At 39.8% G+C, this 16,860-nt stretch overlaps 1 protein-coding gene across 3 annotated transcripts in view; it reads left to right on the top strand.

Annotated features, from left to right (window-relative positions):
- MAPK10 (mitogen-activated protein kinase 10) overlaps positions 1 to 16,860 on the top strand; it is a 187,993-nt gene that overhangs the window by 150,067 nt on the left and 21,066 nt on the right. For all 3 annotated transcript variants that reach the window (XM_068974910.1, XM_068974909.1, XM_068974911.1), the window contains one exon: positions 15,443 to 15,506. In XM_068974910.1, coding sequence (XP_068831011.1) covers positions 15,443 to 15,506 — 64 coding nt within the window. The remainder of the gene's footprint in view (positions 1 to 15,442; positions 15,507 to 16,860) is intronic.

Here is a 16,860-nt window from a genome sequence, read left to right as displayed (position 1 = left end):
CAGAGTTCCCTGTGCTATACAGTAGGTTTTTATTAGTTATCTCTTTTATACATCAGTTCAGTTCAGTCACTCAGTCATGTCTAAATCCTTATGACTCCATGGACTGGAGCATGCCAGGTTTACCTGTCCATCACCAACTCCTGGAGCCTATTCAAACTCATGTCCATTGTATCAATGATGCCATCCAACCATCTCATCCTCTGTTGTCCCCTTCTCCTCCTGCCTTCAATCTTTCCCAGCATCAGAGTCTTTTCAAATGAGTCAGTTCTTTGCATCATGTGGCCAAAGGATTGGAGCTTCAGCTTCAGCATCAGTCCTTCCAATGAATGTTCAGGACTGATTTCCGTTAGGATTGACTGGTTGGATATCCTTGCAGTCCAAGGGACTCTCAAGAGTCTTCTCCAACACCATTGTTCAAAAGCATCAATTCTTCGGTGCTCAGCTTTCTTTATAGTCCAGCTCTCACATCTGTACATGACTACTGGAAAAACCATAGCCTTGACTAGATGGACCTTTGTTGGTAAAGTAATGTCTCTGCTTTGTAATATGCTATCTAGGTTGGTCATGGCTTTTCTTCCAAGAAGCAAACATCTTTTAATTTCACGGCTGCAGTCACCATCTGCAGTAATTTCGGAGCCCAAAAAACTAACGTCTCTCACTGTTTCCATCTTTTCCCCATCTATTTGCCATGAAGTGATGGGACCAGATGCCATGATCTTAATTTTCTGAATGTTGAGCTTTAAGCCAACTATTTCACTCTCCTCTTTCACTTTCATCAAGAGGCTCTTTAGTTCTTCACTTTCTGCCAGGAGAGTGGTGACATCTGTGTATCTGAGGTTATTGATATTTCTCCCAGCAGTCTTGACTCCAGCTCATGCTTCATCCAGCCTGGCATTTTGCATGTTGTACTCTGCATATAAGTTAAATAAGCAGGGTGACAATATACAGCCTTGACATACTCCTTTTCCTATTTGGAACCTGTCTAACTGTTGCTTCTTGACCTGCACACAGATTTCTTAGGAGGCAGGTCAGGTGGTCTGCTATGCCCATCTCTTTCAGAATTTTCCACAGTTTATTGTGATCCACACAGTCAAAGGCTTTGGCATAGTCAATAAAGAAAAAGTAGATGTTTTTGTGGAACTCTCTTGCTTTTTCCATGATCCAGCAGATGTTGGCAATTTGATCTCTGGTTCCTCTGCCTTTTCTAAATCCAGCTTGAACATCTGGAAGTTCACAGTTCATGTACTGTTGAAGCCTGGTTTGGAGAATTTTGAGCATTAGTTTGCTAGCATGTGAGATGAGTGCAATTATGTGGTAGTTTGAACATTTTATATATCTACTTTTAATTTCACTTCACTATGTATATATTTACATATATACGTTTTATATGTAGTAGTGGATATATCACTCCCAATCTCCCAATTCACCCCACCCGCCCCTAGTTCTCCCTAGGTATCGTAAATTTGCTGTCTACCTCTGTATCTGCATTTCTGCTGTGCAAAGAAATTGATCTGTACCATTTTCCTGGATTCCACGTATATGTGGTCATATATGATATTTGTTTTTCCCTGACTTATTTCAGTCTGCATGGAGGTCATTAGGTCTATCCCCAGCTCATATTCATTGTAAATATGTATCATGTCTTCTTTATTCATCCCTCTGTTGATGGACATTTAGAGTGCTTTCGTGTCCTGGCTGTTGTAAACAGTGCATCAGTGAACACTGAGCTGCATGTATATTTTTGAATCATGATTTTCTCTGTGTATTTCCCAGGCAAAAGATTCAGGACACTTTTAGAAGCTAACAATAAACATGACTTATAAATGATTAGATTTGAGGTATAGGATGGTAGGATTCAAGAGGGCATACATATAGTAGTTGATTAATAAATATGTGTTAAATGAACAAATGACAATAATTTATGACTTGGATACTGATTCATTGTGCAATGACTTGGTCTTTATGATTAAAGAACCATAGAAAAATTTAGCTTCCAAGGAACAGTAAGGAGAATTTCCACTTTCAAGACATGATTAAACTTTTTAATGGGTGTAAAGCTAATAAAGTTGTGACCTAACATCTGAGAAAGCTATAGAATAAAAAAAAAAACCAAAACTGAATTTAACTTCTTTATCAAGCCACTGGAATGTTGTTAAATTAAGTTTCAAAATTACACTCAGTTTGCATTATAGTTACAGTTTGCACTATTAGCTTTTAAAATTTCCTCTGGTCACTTAGTGCTCTGGTGTCTCTGAAACATTCGTGCTTTCCGTATATAACACATTATATATAATACCAAGCTTTGCACAGTGCAAGTTCTCAAGAGAGGTGCGCTGAATTACCTCTTATGCATGTGAAAGTAGTCTCCTCTTGAATAAAGCAGTATATGAAACTCTTTACAGGTAATTAAGACATGGTAAGCTAGGTGATTTGCCCAAGGTCACTTGTCTTCCTAGTAACAGAGTCAAGGTTGCTCTGAGCCCTGTGCACTTTCCATTGTGCCTGTGAGTTCTGTGACTGTCAGCAAAGACTGAACCTGATTAAGAGATACAAATCTGGGGTCCACTTTAATTACAATCCACAAATCTCTGTTCCTATTCTTCAAAACCGTAGCACATGATGATTTCTGTTCACAAAACATTTTTTTCTCCCAAGAAATAGATATCTTTAAAGGCTAAGAGGAAAGCACTTACTTTCTCTTGAATATTTTCTCTTCAGTTCAGCCGCTCAGTCCTGTCCGACTCTTTGCGACCCCATGGACTGCAGCACGCCAGGCCTCCCTGTCCATCACCAACTCCCAGAGTTTACTCAAACTCATGTCCATTGAGTCGGTGATGCCATCCAACCATCTCATCCTCTGTTGTCCCCTTCTCCTCCTGCCTTCAATCTTTTCCAGCATCAGGGTCTTTTCAAATGAGTCAGCATTTTGCATCAGGTGGCCAAAGGATTGGAGTTTCAGCTTCAACATCAGTCCTTCCAGTGAGTATTCAGAACTGATTTCTTTTAGAATGGACCTGTTGGATCTCCTTGCAGTCCAAGGGACTCTTGCATCTATACAAATGAGGCCCACTTAGGCAAATAACAAAACTTGCCTTGATTACTGTGTAAGGATTTAGAACAGAGGTCCTAATCTTGGCTACCTGTTAGAATTACTCCAGGAGCTTTGAAATATCCTGGTGCTGAGATTTCACTCCAGGCCAATCATATGAAAACCTCTGGGGGTGGGATTAAGGAATCAGCATTTTTAAAGTTCCCAGGTGATTTCAACGTGCAACCGAAGTTGAGAGCCCCTGGTGTGAGAGCAATTTGATAAAAATGTTGAACTCGGGCTTTTAGTTAATGTTTGCTTTTTGTTTTTTACAACCACAAGGTGGCAGTATGACAATACAGTGCACATACAGGCCCTTCTGTTGCAGGGACTTAAAAATTTGAATCAGTAATGCTAATTAATAGCATTTTGAGGGTTCCTCCAACTAGAGACAGCATTGACTTTTTTCCCATGTTGTTCTCTCTTGCTTTGGTTGGTTAAGAAAACTTTTAAACAGAAAACTTTGTTTCAACAGGTTAAATTAGCACGAACTGTTCTTTACCGTCTGATCCACCAGGGAAGCTCCATATAATAAGCTATAGTTGAGTGGAAAATGCAAAAAAGAAAACCCAAACAGATTTTACATTCAGATAGACTTGGGTTTAATGCTGCCTGTGCTGCTTACCGATAGACTGTTTAATCTCTTTGTGCTTTAATTGTATGCCTAGATACGGAGGACTGTTAATTGGACTAAATGAGGTAATATGTGAAAATCAACTCTGTGTGAGTGGTACTAGGATGGGGATGATGTCGAGCATGGCAGTGAGAAAGCTGTGATAGAGTCAGTTACACAAAGTCCAGAAAAGCTCAGGATATGGCGCTTTCTCACGTATGGTCTTTTTCTGCACGGGCATTTCTTTTGTGGTGTGTGTCCCATCTTTTACTTTCCTCTGGTAATTATACTAATACAAATAAACATGCTCCAGCTGCCTTCATTTAAAGAATAAAGAACCAGTCATTATTTTTTTTTAATACACCATTAGCAATGGAAGTATCTTCCACCAATTTATAGCCAAATTTCTGTAAAAAATTAGACTTTTGTTCACAATTACTCTGGTTCACGTCTCAAACCTTAAAATTGATGCTTTTGAACTGTGGTGTTGGAGAAGACTCTTGAGAGTCCCTTGGAGAGCAAGGAGATCAAACCAGTCAATCCTAAAGGAAATCAGTCCTGAATATTCATTGGAAGCACTGATGCTGAAGCTGAAGCTCCAATATGTTGGCCACCTGATGCAAAGAACTGACTCATTTGAAAAGACCCTGATGCTGGGAAAGATTGAAGGCAGGAGGAGAAGGGGACTACAATGGATGAGATGGTTGGATGGCATCACAAGCTCGATGGACATGAGTTTAAACAAGCTCAGGGTGTTGGTGATAGACAGGGAGGCCTGGCGTGCTGCAGGCCATGGGGTCGCATAGAGTTGGACAGGACTGAGTGAGTGAAGTGAAAATCACCAGTGACTTCCTAAGGGCCAAGTCCAAAAAAAATTGGCAGCTTGTGCATCTTTGACATTTGAATAGACTATAAACACCCTCCTTCCTGATACATTCCCCACGGATCACTGTGATGACACCCTTCCTATTCTCCAGTCACTACTGCTGTCTGAGTTGTTTTCTCTTCCCTTGAACTGGGGATCCCAGGAGTCCTCTCCTATAGCCCTAACTTCTTTTCTCCAGGGGAATCTTTGGCTTCCTTGCCCACCGCATGAATTTTAATTACTATGAATGACTTTCAAATCTATGCACTGTTACACATGGCTGTCCTGAACTCCAGATCTGTAAATCTAGCTGTAGATTTAGATTGGCATTTAGACTGGCAACACAAAATTCACATGTCGAATTTTGAGCTGGACATAGCCCCTGTCACCCCAAACTGATTCCTCTTTCTTCCTGACTTCACACCTTTCAATCCACGGCATTACTTTCCACCCAGGTGATTGAACCAAATCCCTAGGAGTCACTCTACACGTCTCCCTCTTCAAGTCCAAATTGTCAAAAGTTTCTCAATTTGTTACCACCTCCTGCAAAATACTTTGCAACAGTGTTATTCAGTCTCAGAAGTCTTCATTTCTTACTTCACACTTAATGCTTTCACACATATCAGTCTGACTTCTGCACCAACACAACTCTTGTTAAGGTCACTAACTGTTGTGTCATTCATTCTTCCCTGTTCATCATCCACCCCTCCCTTACAGGATGCTCCCTGAGAGCACATCTTCAAATGACCATCTGTGCATGAATCCCCTTCTCAGCTCCTCCCAGAGGACCCACTGCCATGGATCTTAAAAAAGAATTAATCAGATTGGTTTCCGGAGACAGATTTTACTAACCTTTTTTCCCTCACAGTAGAGTACTTTCAACTCATCAGACTTTTAAAGGGCATTTACTTCATCTGTAGTATTAGAATGTTTAATTTCTATTTAAGAGCACAGATGTACTTCCTCAAACTTGTCTAAGCAATTTAAAAAATCAGCTGGTAAGTATTACAAGCTGCCATTTGTCTACTTGGGCTTTCTGGTGGCTCAGATGGTGAAGAATCTGCCTGCAATGCAGGAGACCTGGATTGGATCCCTGGGTTGTGAAGATCCCCAGGAGAAGGGAGTGGCTAACCATTCGAGTATTTTTGGCTGGAGAATTCCATGGGCAGAGAAGCCTGGTGGGCTAGAGTACATGGGGTTGAAAAGAGTCGGACACGACCAAGTGACTAACACTTTCACTTCACTTCATTTGTCTACTTTTCAAAGGCCAAGTGCTGTGCTCCGTCATATCTGACTCTTTGCACCCCTATGGACTGTAGCCCACCAGGCTCCTCTGTCCATGGGAATTTTCCCAGCAAGAATACAGGAGTGGGTAGCCATTTCCTTCTCCAGGGGATCTTCCTAATCCAGGGACTGAACCCATGTCACTTCCTCCTCCATCTCCTACATTGCAGGCAGATTCCTTACCGCTGAGCCGCTGGGTTGTCTACTTTTGGAGGCAATTATATTTTTGGTGATAGGACACCAAATCATTGTTTATTGCATAGTCAGGGCGCAAAATAGAGAAACACTGTGACTCTCAAAAATAACTATGTTTAGTCATTTCTTTGTAGTTGTCATAGTGCTGTTATACTTTTATTAGTGTGGTAAATTCTATAAGACTATTAGAGGGACATTGAATCTCATTGTGGATAACAAACTGTTCTTGGTACTACAGGGAATATAAAGTTTTCAGAAAAAAATTTGTTAAGTCACTAAGTTGTGGCTGAATTTTTGAAACCTCATGGACTGTAGCCCACCAGGCTTCTCTGCCCATGGGACTTTCCAGACAAGAATACTGGGATGGGTTGCCATTTTCTTCTCCAGAGGATCTTTCTGACCCAGGAATCGAACCCAAGGCTCATAGAACATATCAAACACTGTCATTAGCCAAAGAAACAAACATATCATTTAGTGCTGTGTAAAAATTATTCAATATAAATGTTTATTTCCAGTCAAGAGGCTAAAATTTTAAGAAGTTATATTCCTCAAACTTTTTAAATACATTTGGAAAACTTACCTCTGTATGTGTTGAGTCAAGGAAATTTAAAAGCAAAATTTTCACATTTCTTTTAACAGTTTTTCTGATTTCATTTTGTACTAAAATACATTTATCTTGGTTGAAGCCTTACCGTAAATCATGCATGCCTTGGTAGTGCTCAGACTGCAAAGGTTAATAAGAAAAAACAAAGCATATTTCACTAGGACAGAATATAAGTTTCTTTGATCCAGCTACTGAATTAATAGAGAGAGCATACATAGAAAGGCAATGCTATTTAAAGCTTTCATTGGCATTTTGAACAAGAGAGCAAACACACACGGAGAAAAAAGGTCGAACAAAACCATCCTGTATGCTGAAATAGGATAAAATAAGCAGAAAACAAACACCAGCATCTTCATGATTGTCATATGGTCAGAACATGACTGATATGGAAAAAATGTTAATTCAGGGCTTAAAGATGACTACAAAGAACAACTTAGTGCAATTTAGCTCTTTCATATCTGGATTCATGTGTGGAGAGACCGTGATGTTGGCCAGGGTATTGTAACAAAAAGCCTTTTGGAATATGTATTGACTACTCAGGTGGTAGCTGCCAGATCCAGTTACATGTATAGACTGACAGAAAATGGGAACAGAAATTAGAGTGGCATCCTTAAATTTGTCATTAATGAAAATGTTCTGTGGCTGTTGAATTATTCTGTTTAACATTTCTTCAGCTCTAAGAATTCTTCATTCCGTTTTTTCTCATAAGAGATAATACATTTTATTCGTAACTCTGCCACTAATGAACTCTATTCAGTTCATTTCAGTCCCTCAGTTGGGTCCAACTCTTTGCAACAGCAGGGACTGCAGCACACCAGGCTTCCTTATCCATCACCAACTCCAGGAGCTTGTGATGCCATCCAATCATCTCATCCTCTGTTAACTCTATGACCATGGACAAATCACTTATGACCACCAAGTTTTCATATTCTCATTTGCAAATTAAATGAAGGTGGCACTAGATAATCTGTCAACCCTCTTCCATCACTAGCCTTCTACGATGCTGTTGATAACAAAATTATCTTGAAGATTAAGGAAAGAAGAATTCATACATTTTACTCAGTTAAGAAAAGTGAAGGTCGCTCATTCATGTCCGACTCTTAGGGACCATATGGACTGTCCATGGAATTCTCCAGGTCAGAATACTGGAATGGGTAGCCTTTCTCTTCTCCAGGGTATCTTCCCAACCCAGGAATCAAACCCAGGTCTCCTGCATTGCAGGCAGATTCTTTACCAACTGAGCTCTCAGAGAAGCCCTACTCAGTTAAGAACTATTACTTAAACATATGATATAAAACCTTGAATCTGTCACACAGAGTGAAGTAAGTCAGAAAAAGGAAAACAAATATTATATATTAGCACATATATATGGGATCTGAGGGCTTCCCAGGTAGCTCAGTGGTAAAGAATCCCCCTGCAATGCAGGAGACGTAGGTTTGATCCCTGGGTCAGGAATATACCCTAGAGAAGGAAATGGCAACCCACTCCGGTGTTCTTGCCGGGGAAATCCCAAAGACAGAAGAGCCTGGCAGGCTACAGTTCATGGGGCTACAAAGAGTCAGGCATGATTTAGCCACTGAACAGCAGCAGCAGCATATAGAATCTAAAAGATGGGCTAGATGTACAGATGAATCTGTTTCCAAGAATAGAGACACAGATGTAGAAAATGGGCACGTGGACACAGAAGGGGAAGTGACGTGGGAGAGGGGCTGGGAGAGTAAGACTGACGTATACGCGCTGCCATGTGTGAGATAGGCAGCTAGTGCGAAGCCGCTGTGAGCACAGGGAGCTCAGCTCGGTGCTCAGGGATGATGGGTGGGAATGGGGGCTGTGGGGGAGGGAGCTTCAAGACGGAGGGGATATATGTATACTTATTGCTGATTCTTTTGAACTGTGGTGTTGGAAAAGACTCTTGAGAGTCCCTTGGACTGCAAGGAGATCCAACTAGTCCATTCTAAAGGAAATCAGTCTCTATTATTCATTGGAAGGACTGATGCTAAAGTTGAAACTCCAATACTTTGGCCGCATGATGGAAAGAAATGACTCATTGGAAAAAGACCCTGACTCTGGGAAGGGTGGAAGACAGGAGGAGAAGGGGATGACAGAGGATGAGATGGTTGGATGGCATCACCGACTCAATGGACATGAGTTTGAGCAAGCTCAGGGAGTTGGTGATGGACAGGGAAGCCTGGTGTGCTGCAGTCCATGGGGTTGCAAGGAGTCAGACACGACTGAGTGACTGAACTGATAGCTGATTCACATTGTTGTATAGCAGAAACCAAGACAACATTATAAAGCAATTATACTCCGATTAAAAAAATGAAGTGCAAGAGAGAGCAACTTGTACCTTAGGAGAATCAACTAGGAATTTAAATAGATGCTGATTAAAAAGATCTCTTCAGCAAGAAATCATGCCCAGCCATAAGAACTCAAGAGATTGCCCCCCAAATCCATATTCCTTAATTTTAATCTTATTATGTAGAAATGTACTCTTTTATATACTGTCTGGCAGTACTAATATCTGAGTTTCAAATTCCCCAAAATGCAGAAAATGATAGAAAATGCTGACTTGTTGTCCTTGAGCAGGAAAGGGTACAACTGCAAGTGTTGAGACTCCAGTGGTAGAAAAACATTGCAGTTCAGTTATTTTCTCCACCCTCCCAATTGCAGAATCCCTGACATCCCTAATAGGCATATTTCAGCATTGCCAAGTAGGCTGCTCACATAATTGTCCTCCAAGCACTTATGAGAGTGAAGGAGCTGAGGGCTATTAATAACTGCGAGGACAGCAAGCACACACGGTGACTGGGTTGGGCAAGTTGAGAAGTATAATCCTATGTATGCTTCATACAAAAACCCTCTGTACTTAGGTTTCTATTTCCTGTTTTACAAAGATCTTAATTTAAATATTGTTTAGATATTCTTTCATTAATCCTTATTTTAGTTTCATCTCAGTTACTATTTGCTCTGAATCATTCTTCATATTCTTAAACTTTTAATCAAAAGTCTATCATTAATTAAATTTGTAACTTCAAGATATTTTTTAAAAACTTTTTTGAATCCTAGTTTCCTGATTCGAGGATTATTACACTGTATATAAAAGCCTAGTGTATGGTATCTTCAGAGAAGGCAATGGCACCCCACTCCAGTACTCTTGCCTGGAAAATCCTATGGACAGAGGAGCCTGGTAGGCTGCAGTCCATGGGGTCGCTAAGAGTCGGACACGACTGAGCGACTTCACTTTCACTTTTCACTTTCATGCACTGGAGAAGGAAATGGCAACCCAGTCCAGTGTTCTTGCCTGGAGAATCTCAGGGACGAGGGAGCCTGGTGGGCTGCCGTCTATGGGGTTGCACAGAGTTGGACACGACTGAAGTGACTTAGCAGTACGGTATCTTCTCAGAAAAAGAAATATGACTTCCCTTATTTAGATATAGAAGAGATAGAATTCGATATAGAAGAGATAGAATTAGATATAGAAGAGTGATATTCATTTATGAAGCCCTGCCTCCCAGGTGGCGCTATTGGAAAAGAACCCACTTGCCAATGTAGGAGACATAAGAGTTCGATCCCTGGGTTGGGAAGATCCCCTGGAGAAGGGCATGGCAGTCCGCTTCACTATTCTTGACTGGAGAATCCCATGGATAGAGGAGCCTGGCAGGCTATAGTCCATGGGTTTGCAAAGAGTTGGACACGACTGAAGTAACTTAGCACATACAGAGATGGTTAGGGGAGCAGATCTAAGAGCACTGTAACTTTTCTTTAGTGTCACAATGTCACAATCTATTCTGCAGTTCCTGTATGTCTTATTCTTATACCATATCCATGTTAGCATTGAAGGCATTTCTTCTAGATTGTTCCTGTCTTTTAGGTGCTAGCTCGTATTAATGTTCCCCACCAAGAATCTATCTGGATCTTTCTGAGCATGATGGCAATTTTGAAGTATGGAAACCCTGATGGGTTTCACAGGCATGCTTTCTATCATGCCTTTCTGGTGTTTTCAAAGCCAAAATCTTTACTTTATTTATAAGAAACTTCCAATTACTTCTTTTTTTAAAAAAAAAAAAAAACTCTCTGGTCACTTCACCTCTATAGCAATATTCTCATTCTCCAAGTATTTCTGTAAATGTTCCTTTCCCCTCGTCTTGTTTCCCCCACCTCCTCCTTCTTTAACTCATCTTCCTCTGGCCAAACTTTAAATTTTGGTGTCTGACAGGGGCCCATTTTGGCCCTTTACTCTTTCTCCCTCCCTTGACTTCAGCAAACTCCACTTGCTGATAGTCTCAAATAAATATGTCTCTAGCCAATGGCATTTCTGTGAACATCATATTATATGTTTGATTATCAAATAACCATCTCTGCCCACATAACACTAAGGCTCATTTCTCCATCAATCTCATTTTCCATTTTTTTTTACTCTCTATATTTTCAGTTGACTCCACCAATATTGCCATTGTCTAGCTACTGTGCTTAGAAATCAGTCATTCTTTCCCATCACACACATTCCATCAAAAACAAAATTCTAGCAATTTGATTTATTAATATTTAGTAGGGATTCTTTTTTAATTTGATTTACAGAATTTTGTTGTTTACTGTCAAATCTCAACATGAATCAGCCATAGGTATACATATATCTCCTCCCTTTTGAACCTCCCTACCAATTCCCTCCCCATCCCACCCCAAGAACTAAGGATTCTTGAATCCGTGTTTTCTATCTATTTTTACCTTCTCCACCCCAGCCAGACCTTTTAGTGTTTTTTCCAGATGATACAGCAGCTCCCTGACTCTTCTGTGTGATTTTAGTTGTGTCTTTCTTGATTCTGGCCATAGATTTGGCCATGCTCTTCTCTTTCATTCTTTGGTGGGTTCTCCCCCATTAGAAAAACATCTTCATTTCAGTCATGGTACCTGAAACCGTTCTTGATCCAGCGTTTCTCTGACCCGTCTGTTTCTCTAGGCATGGCCCTCTTGTCCCTTCTGACCGCATAAGTTATAGTTTATGACCACAGATGCCTCTGGTTCTCTTGCTGTGTGTGTGCAGCTGAACAGAGAAACACACACACACCACCACCACCATTCTCAGCACCACCGTCCTCACTACCATCATCATTCTGTTTTCTAGATTCTGTGGCCTAGAGTCATCTTTTTCTTTTCCTCACTTTACCTTGTCAATATCCAAGATATTTTTTCGCTCACTGAACTAGTACAAGTGTCATCTACTCCAAGAAGAAAAGGTTTCACTTAGCGTTTCTTCACTCTGCTCCCATATACCACCTACGTATTTCCTTTATTTTTCATGTTGTATGTTAATTACCTGTTTTGCATAAGTCTTACCCTGCTAAATTCTGAGTTCCTTGAAGTCAGCAGTCACATTATTCACTTTCAAAATATCGATTTCTAATATAGCCTAGCATACATATACTGGGTGCCCCAAACCTTTATTGAATGAATGGATTTAATAAATGAGTAAGTCAATCCCAATATCTACTAACTCACAGTTACTTGTATTTGGCCATGTGTTTATCTAATTTAACTGAAACCATTTGTACCTGTATACATGGTGTCATTAATATAAAACACATCTAATCCATATTAACTTATGATATGCAAGCTATATGAATTCCTAAAAGAATTTAAAATAGGTAGGCAGAGTTCAAATCTTCAAGAGGAAAGAAATCATCAGTCTCTTGAAGAATATGCAAAAGCATGCAAGGTATAAGCCCTAATAACTCTCCATAGATTATTCTTAATTTCTTCTCATCCTTAATTTTCTCACATCTCAATTTGTTCAAATCTACTGCACTTTCTTAAAATACACTCTGGGGCACTTCTCAGGATACCCATTCCTCATTTCCTTTTTATTTAGACTGTTACTTGGGAAGAGAGAATCCTTCCTGTTTAGTAAGCTGGGGAAAGGGAACAACAGAGCAATAGACCCCTAGCTTCATCTAACAGGGAAAGGCAGGGAGTGTATGGACCACTGCATGCTGACAATAGCTGTCTGAACACATGCATATGTATGCTGGAATATGACATTACTCTTTTTGGATTATTGGTCAGTTACTATTTTATATTGCTATGTAGAAACATCTTTATGTGAAGTACGCTTCCATTGCAGGTGATCGAATCCCCTATTTTAAAACAGACAAACAAACAAACATGTTGCTCTTTCAACCATAGCACTAATGCAGGTGTGTTAAAAGCGGTCCTTTTGATTTGTTGAAAGGTAACATCTTGGATTCAGTACTCTGCTTTCTTTCTTTGTAGTTTGTAATTGGAGTGTAATACTTCGTGCTTTCTACATCAGCAACAGCGGTCTGCTGTAGCTCCAAGGAAAACCTCTCTCAAACAGTTTAGTTGCAAAGAGAATATGGCATTCATGAGCTTTGGCAGAAAATAACACTCTTTAGCCATGTTCCATTTTGAAACTTGAAAAATCCACTGCTTGGAGAAGTCAGCCACAAAGGATCCTGAGCTGAGTCTGTTGTTAGAAGAGGCACTAACAGTGCACAGAGATCAGGAGTGCGGGTTGAGGGGGAGTGGGGGGCTCTGGGAGCTTGTGTGCCTCCCTGCTGGGGAGCCTGGACAGGGCTCACTTAGAGAAGACCTCACCATGGCTTTATGTAAGCTCAGTAAGAGGCAAAGCAGAAAACCTGCCACTTGGGAAAAGTGTCTTTCCATAACCAGAGTCTGACTTTGCGTTAGCTTACTTAGATGACATTTTCACAAATTATAAAAAATAATCTTATTTTACTCATGCACTCATTAAATCATCATATTTCTATGACTGGTGCATGCGTGCTTAGTCGCTCGGTGGTGTCTGACTCTTTGTGACCCCATGGACTGTAGCTCATCAGTGTTCTCTGTCCATGGGAATTCTCCAGGCAAGAATACTGGAGTGGGTTGCTATGCCCTCCTCCTGGGGATCTTCCCAACGCAGGGATCAAACCCAGGTCTCTCGCATTGCAGGAGGATTCTTTACTGTGTGAACCACCAAGGAATCACAGTAGCTGGTTTAAAACCTTCTGTCCCAGTAGCAATCGTAGATTTTGAAGAAATGTCTGACCTCATCAGTAGCTGTTTCTCAGTAATTCCATATGGTGTTAAGCTGCCCCACGACAACTGGTCAAAGTCTTTCATTTTCATATCCAACTCCTTCTGTGATATGTGACACTGGCCCAGCATGCTAAGACTAAGGGGAGTGTTCCTGTCTGTTATGATGCAGGCTGCCAGAAATTCTGCACACAGTAAAGAAGAACCATGATACTAGGGTGCTGCCCACAGGTCAAAGACCTTCCCACGGAAGCCAGAAACTTTCTCTGAAGATCTTGTCCAAAGTCTTCCTGTGATAGCCATTGTGAGGGAGGCTGTCCTCAAAATGAACAGGCTTCACAGGTGGCTCAGCAGTAAAGAATCTGCCTGCCAATGCAGGAGACGCAGGAGATGTGCATTCAAACCCTGGGTGGAGCAGATCCCCTCAAGTAGGAAATGGCAACCCATTCCGGTATTCTTACCTGGAAAATTCCATGAACAGAGGAGCCTAGTGGGCTACATCCCAAACAGATATAACTGAGCAACTGAGTGTGCACACACATCCTAATAGACCTGGATCACTTTATTGAGCAACTGTTAGTTTCTTATAAAAAACTGCTGCTTTTGGAGCTTTGGACAGCATGAATTCTGGGGCCCCTGTCTCATGACACCAGATGTTTGCTGCTCTTTTTATTTTCACTGAAGCTGTTTTTGGCCAAGATACCTCCTTCTCTCTCATCTCTTTCTTTCTCCAAGAGATTTTTTTTTTTCGTTTACCTCTTCCTTGAGCTAAATTGGAGCTACCATGTCACCATGATAGAATTCCCTAGGTCCAAGATTTGGGAGGAGGAGGTTAAGGAATCTGTCTGAGATCTCCTTCCTAAAAGGCACATCAATTTGTGAAAATTTCTCCTTTTCCATATCCAAATTCCTCAGAGCAAGAGGAACGCATATGTTAGGCTAAAAGTTCCGTCATATCCTTTTCCTCGAGTGGGTTAACTCGGACCACTCAGAAGTCCAAGGTGAGTGAAACTTGAACCCCTCTAGAGAACTGGCAGTTGCTTCTGAGGGGAGGAAATATCTTAAACCATTTAAATATAGGGCACCCAGCTATGTCTAAAATATCTTATGATGCTTCAAAAAAATAAAAATTGATTAGGTCTAAATATTCCTTTATGATGGAGGCTACTACTAAGGTCTGTTGAGAGGCATTGAAGACTCTTCTTCACAAGGGTCTAAAAATGGAACAGAATCTTATCAGTCTGATAATTTTAGCAGGGTTCTGTTAGAGGCTAGTGAATGGACAAAATGCAACTTCTGGGTCCTTGTTATCAAGTGTCTTGTTTGCTTTCTAAATAGAGTGAGTGCATGCCTGCTCCATTGTTTCCAGCTCTTTGCGACCTCATGAGGCTCCTCTGTAAAGAGGGTTATCCCACCAAGATACTGGAGCAGGTTGCCATTTCCAAACTGAACATTAATTGGTAACACTTAAGTTCTGAATCAGATTTTGGAAAGTGAGCTCTCGGGTTTTGGATTCTGCTGCCTTATTTGTTAGCAGCAAATATTGGCATATAAATGAATCCTTCATAAGTTCGTTGGGGCAATTTAAACTTCTTCACCACTGTAATTACTCCACAATTTATATGAGATTCTGATCATCCCTAAAATCAGTGAATAGCAAGATATTCTCCTTCACTGTAAGAGTTTATTTTTAGGCTATTATAGAAAGCTTATTGTCTGTTTTTTTTTTTCTCCCCACAGCCCCCACCTCAGATATATGACAAACAGCTGGATGAGAGAGAACACACCATTGAAGAATGGAAAGGTGATTCTACTGCTTAATTAAGTGTACTTTTTCTTTTCTTTAAACTCAGAAAATATTTTTAAGTCTTTTCCTTTTAAAATGCTTTAGTAACTCCTTCTGTGATATGGTTTTCTAAGGGCTATCCTCTTAGACCATTTTCAAAACTCCTAAACTTCATCTGTCTTTTCATACTAATAACAATATTACATTTACTCAAGAATGAAAGGAATTAATTACTGACACATCTTAAAAAATAGTCCTGATTGTCAAAATATTTGTCACAGTGAAAGTCAAGCTTTAATTTAAAATTTCAGAATTAAACATTCTAAGTTTGTACATAAAATTATCATATTAAATGGGTAATGTTATGCCTGAGATGGTTTTAGGCATTATAAAATAAAAGAGTGAATATGTGAATTCACTCACTCAATTATAGGACTTGAGATTTTAAATGAAAATGTATGTGTTCAAGCGACTTATTTCTCATTTAAAGTAAGAAAACAGTGAGTGAATATATTAATTACCTTTTTTTTTTCAACAAAACTTTCCCAAACACATACTATATGGTCAAGATCATACTCAGGATGAAACAAAGCAGAGAAGAATTGCTAAACTAATATAAATAACCACAGAGTAGAATAAATATGAAAAAAACAAATTCAGTTTATAACAAATGATTAGCTCAAAATGAGGAGGAAGAGAAAGAGTGCATCAGAAGGAAAGAAATGTTTGAGCTACCTTGAAAGAATTAGTAATTCTAAGTTGGGAAAATAAAAAATAGAGGAAAATACTAGAATGAACATATAAGAGGAAACCAAAGGGTAAGAATGAGCAAAATGTGCTATAAAGATAGTAAGGAGAATCCACTGTTCAAGAGATCATATTGGAGAGTATGGAAAAATGAGCTCATGTAAACAGTAGATCAGATCTTAAAAAATGATGAGAATGATAGACAGAAAAAGACTTGATCTAAATAAGGACCAGAGCGCACTCAAAGATTCTTGATTAGGTAAGTGATAGGGTGTAAATATCACTCAAGGAGGATAGACTCAATTCTGAAAACTGGAGGAATACCTATAAAGGATGGTGATTGTGTTAATTGTAAGCCACTGCAAAGAAGGAATGAATTGCACAGAGTAATTTTTAGCTAAAAGGGATAAAGTAAAAAGAAATGAATATATACACATTTTTATCTCTAGCAATGAAAAAGCCAGAAATGGATGCCAGTTTGGAAATGAGTGTAATAATTTTTTTAAATGTTGGATTTTAGGCAAGTTTAGTTTTACAAATCCAAAATTTGAGTCTGGAAAAAAAGATGAAGTAAGAGTTGGAAATAGATAGAAAGTAATAATTTCAAGTCACGAGAATATGTGCA

Source organism: Capricornis sumatraensis, chromosome 7 (genome assembly GCF_032405125.1).
Source record: "Capricornis sumatraensis isolate serow.1 chromosome 7, serow.2, whole genome shotgun sequence".
Classification (NCBI taxonomy): domain Eukaryota; kingdom Metazoa; phylum Chordata; class Mammalia; order Artiodactyla; family Bovidae; genus Capricornis; species Capricornis sumatraensis.
Note: the sequence above shows the minus strand (reverse complement) of the source record. Positions and strands in the feature narration are given on the sequence as shown.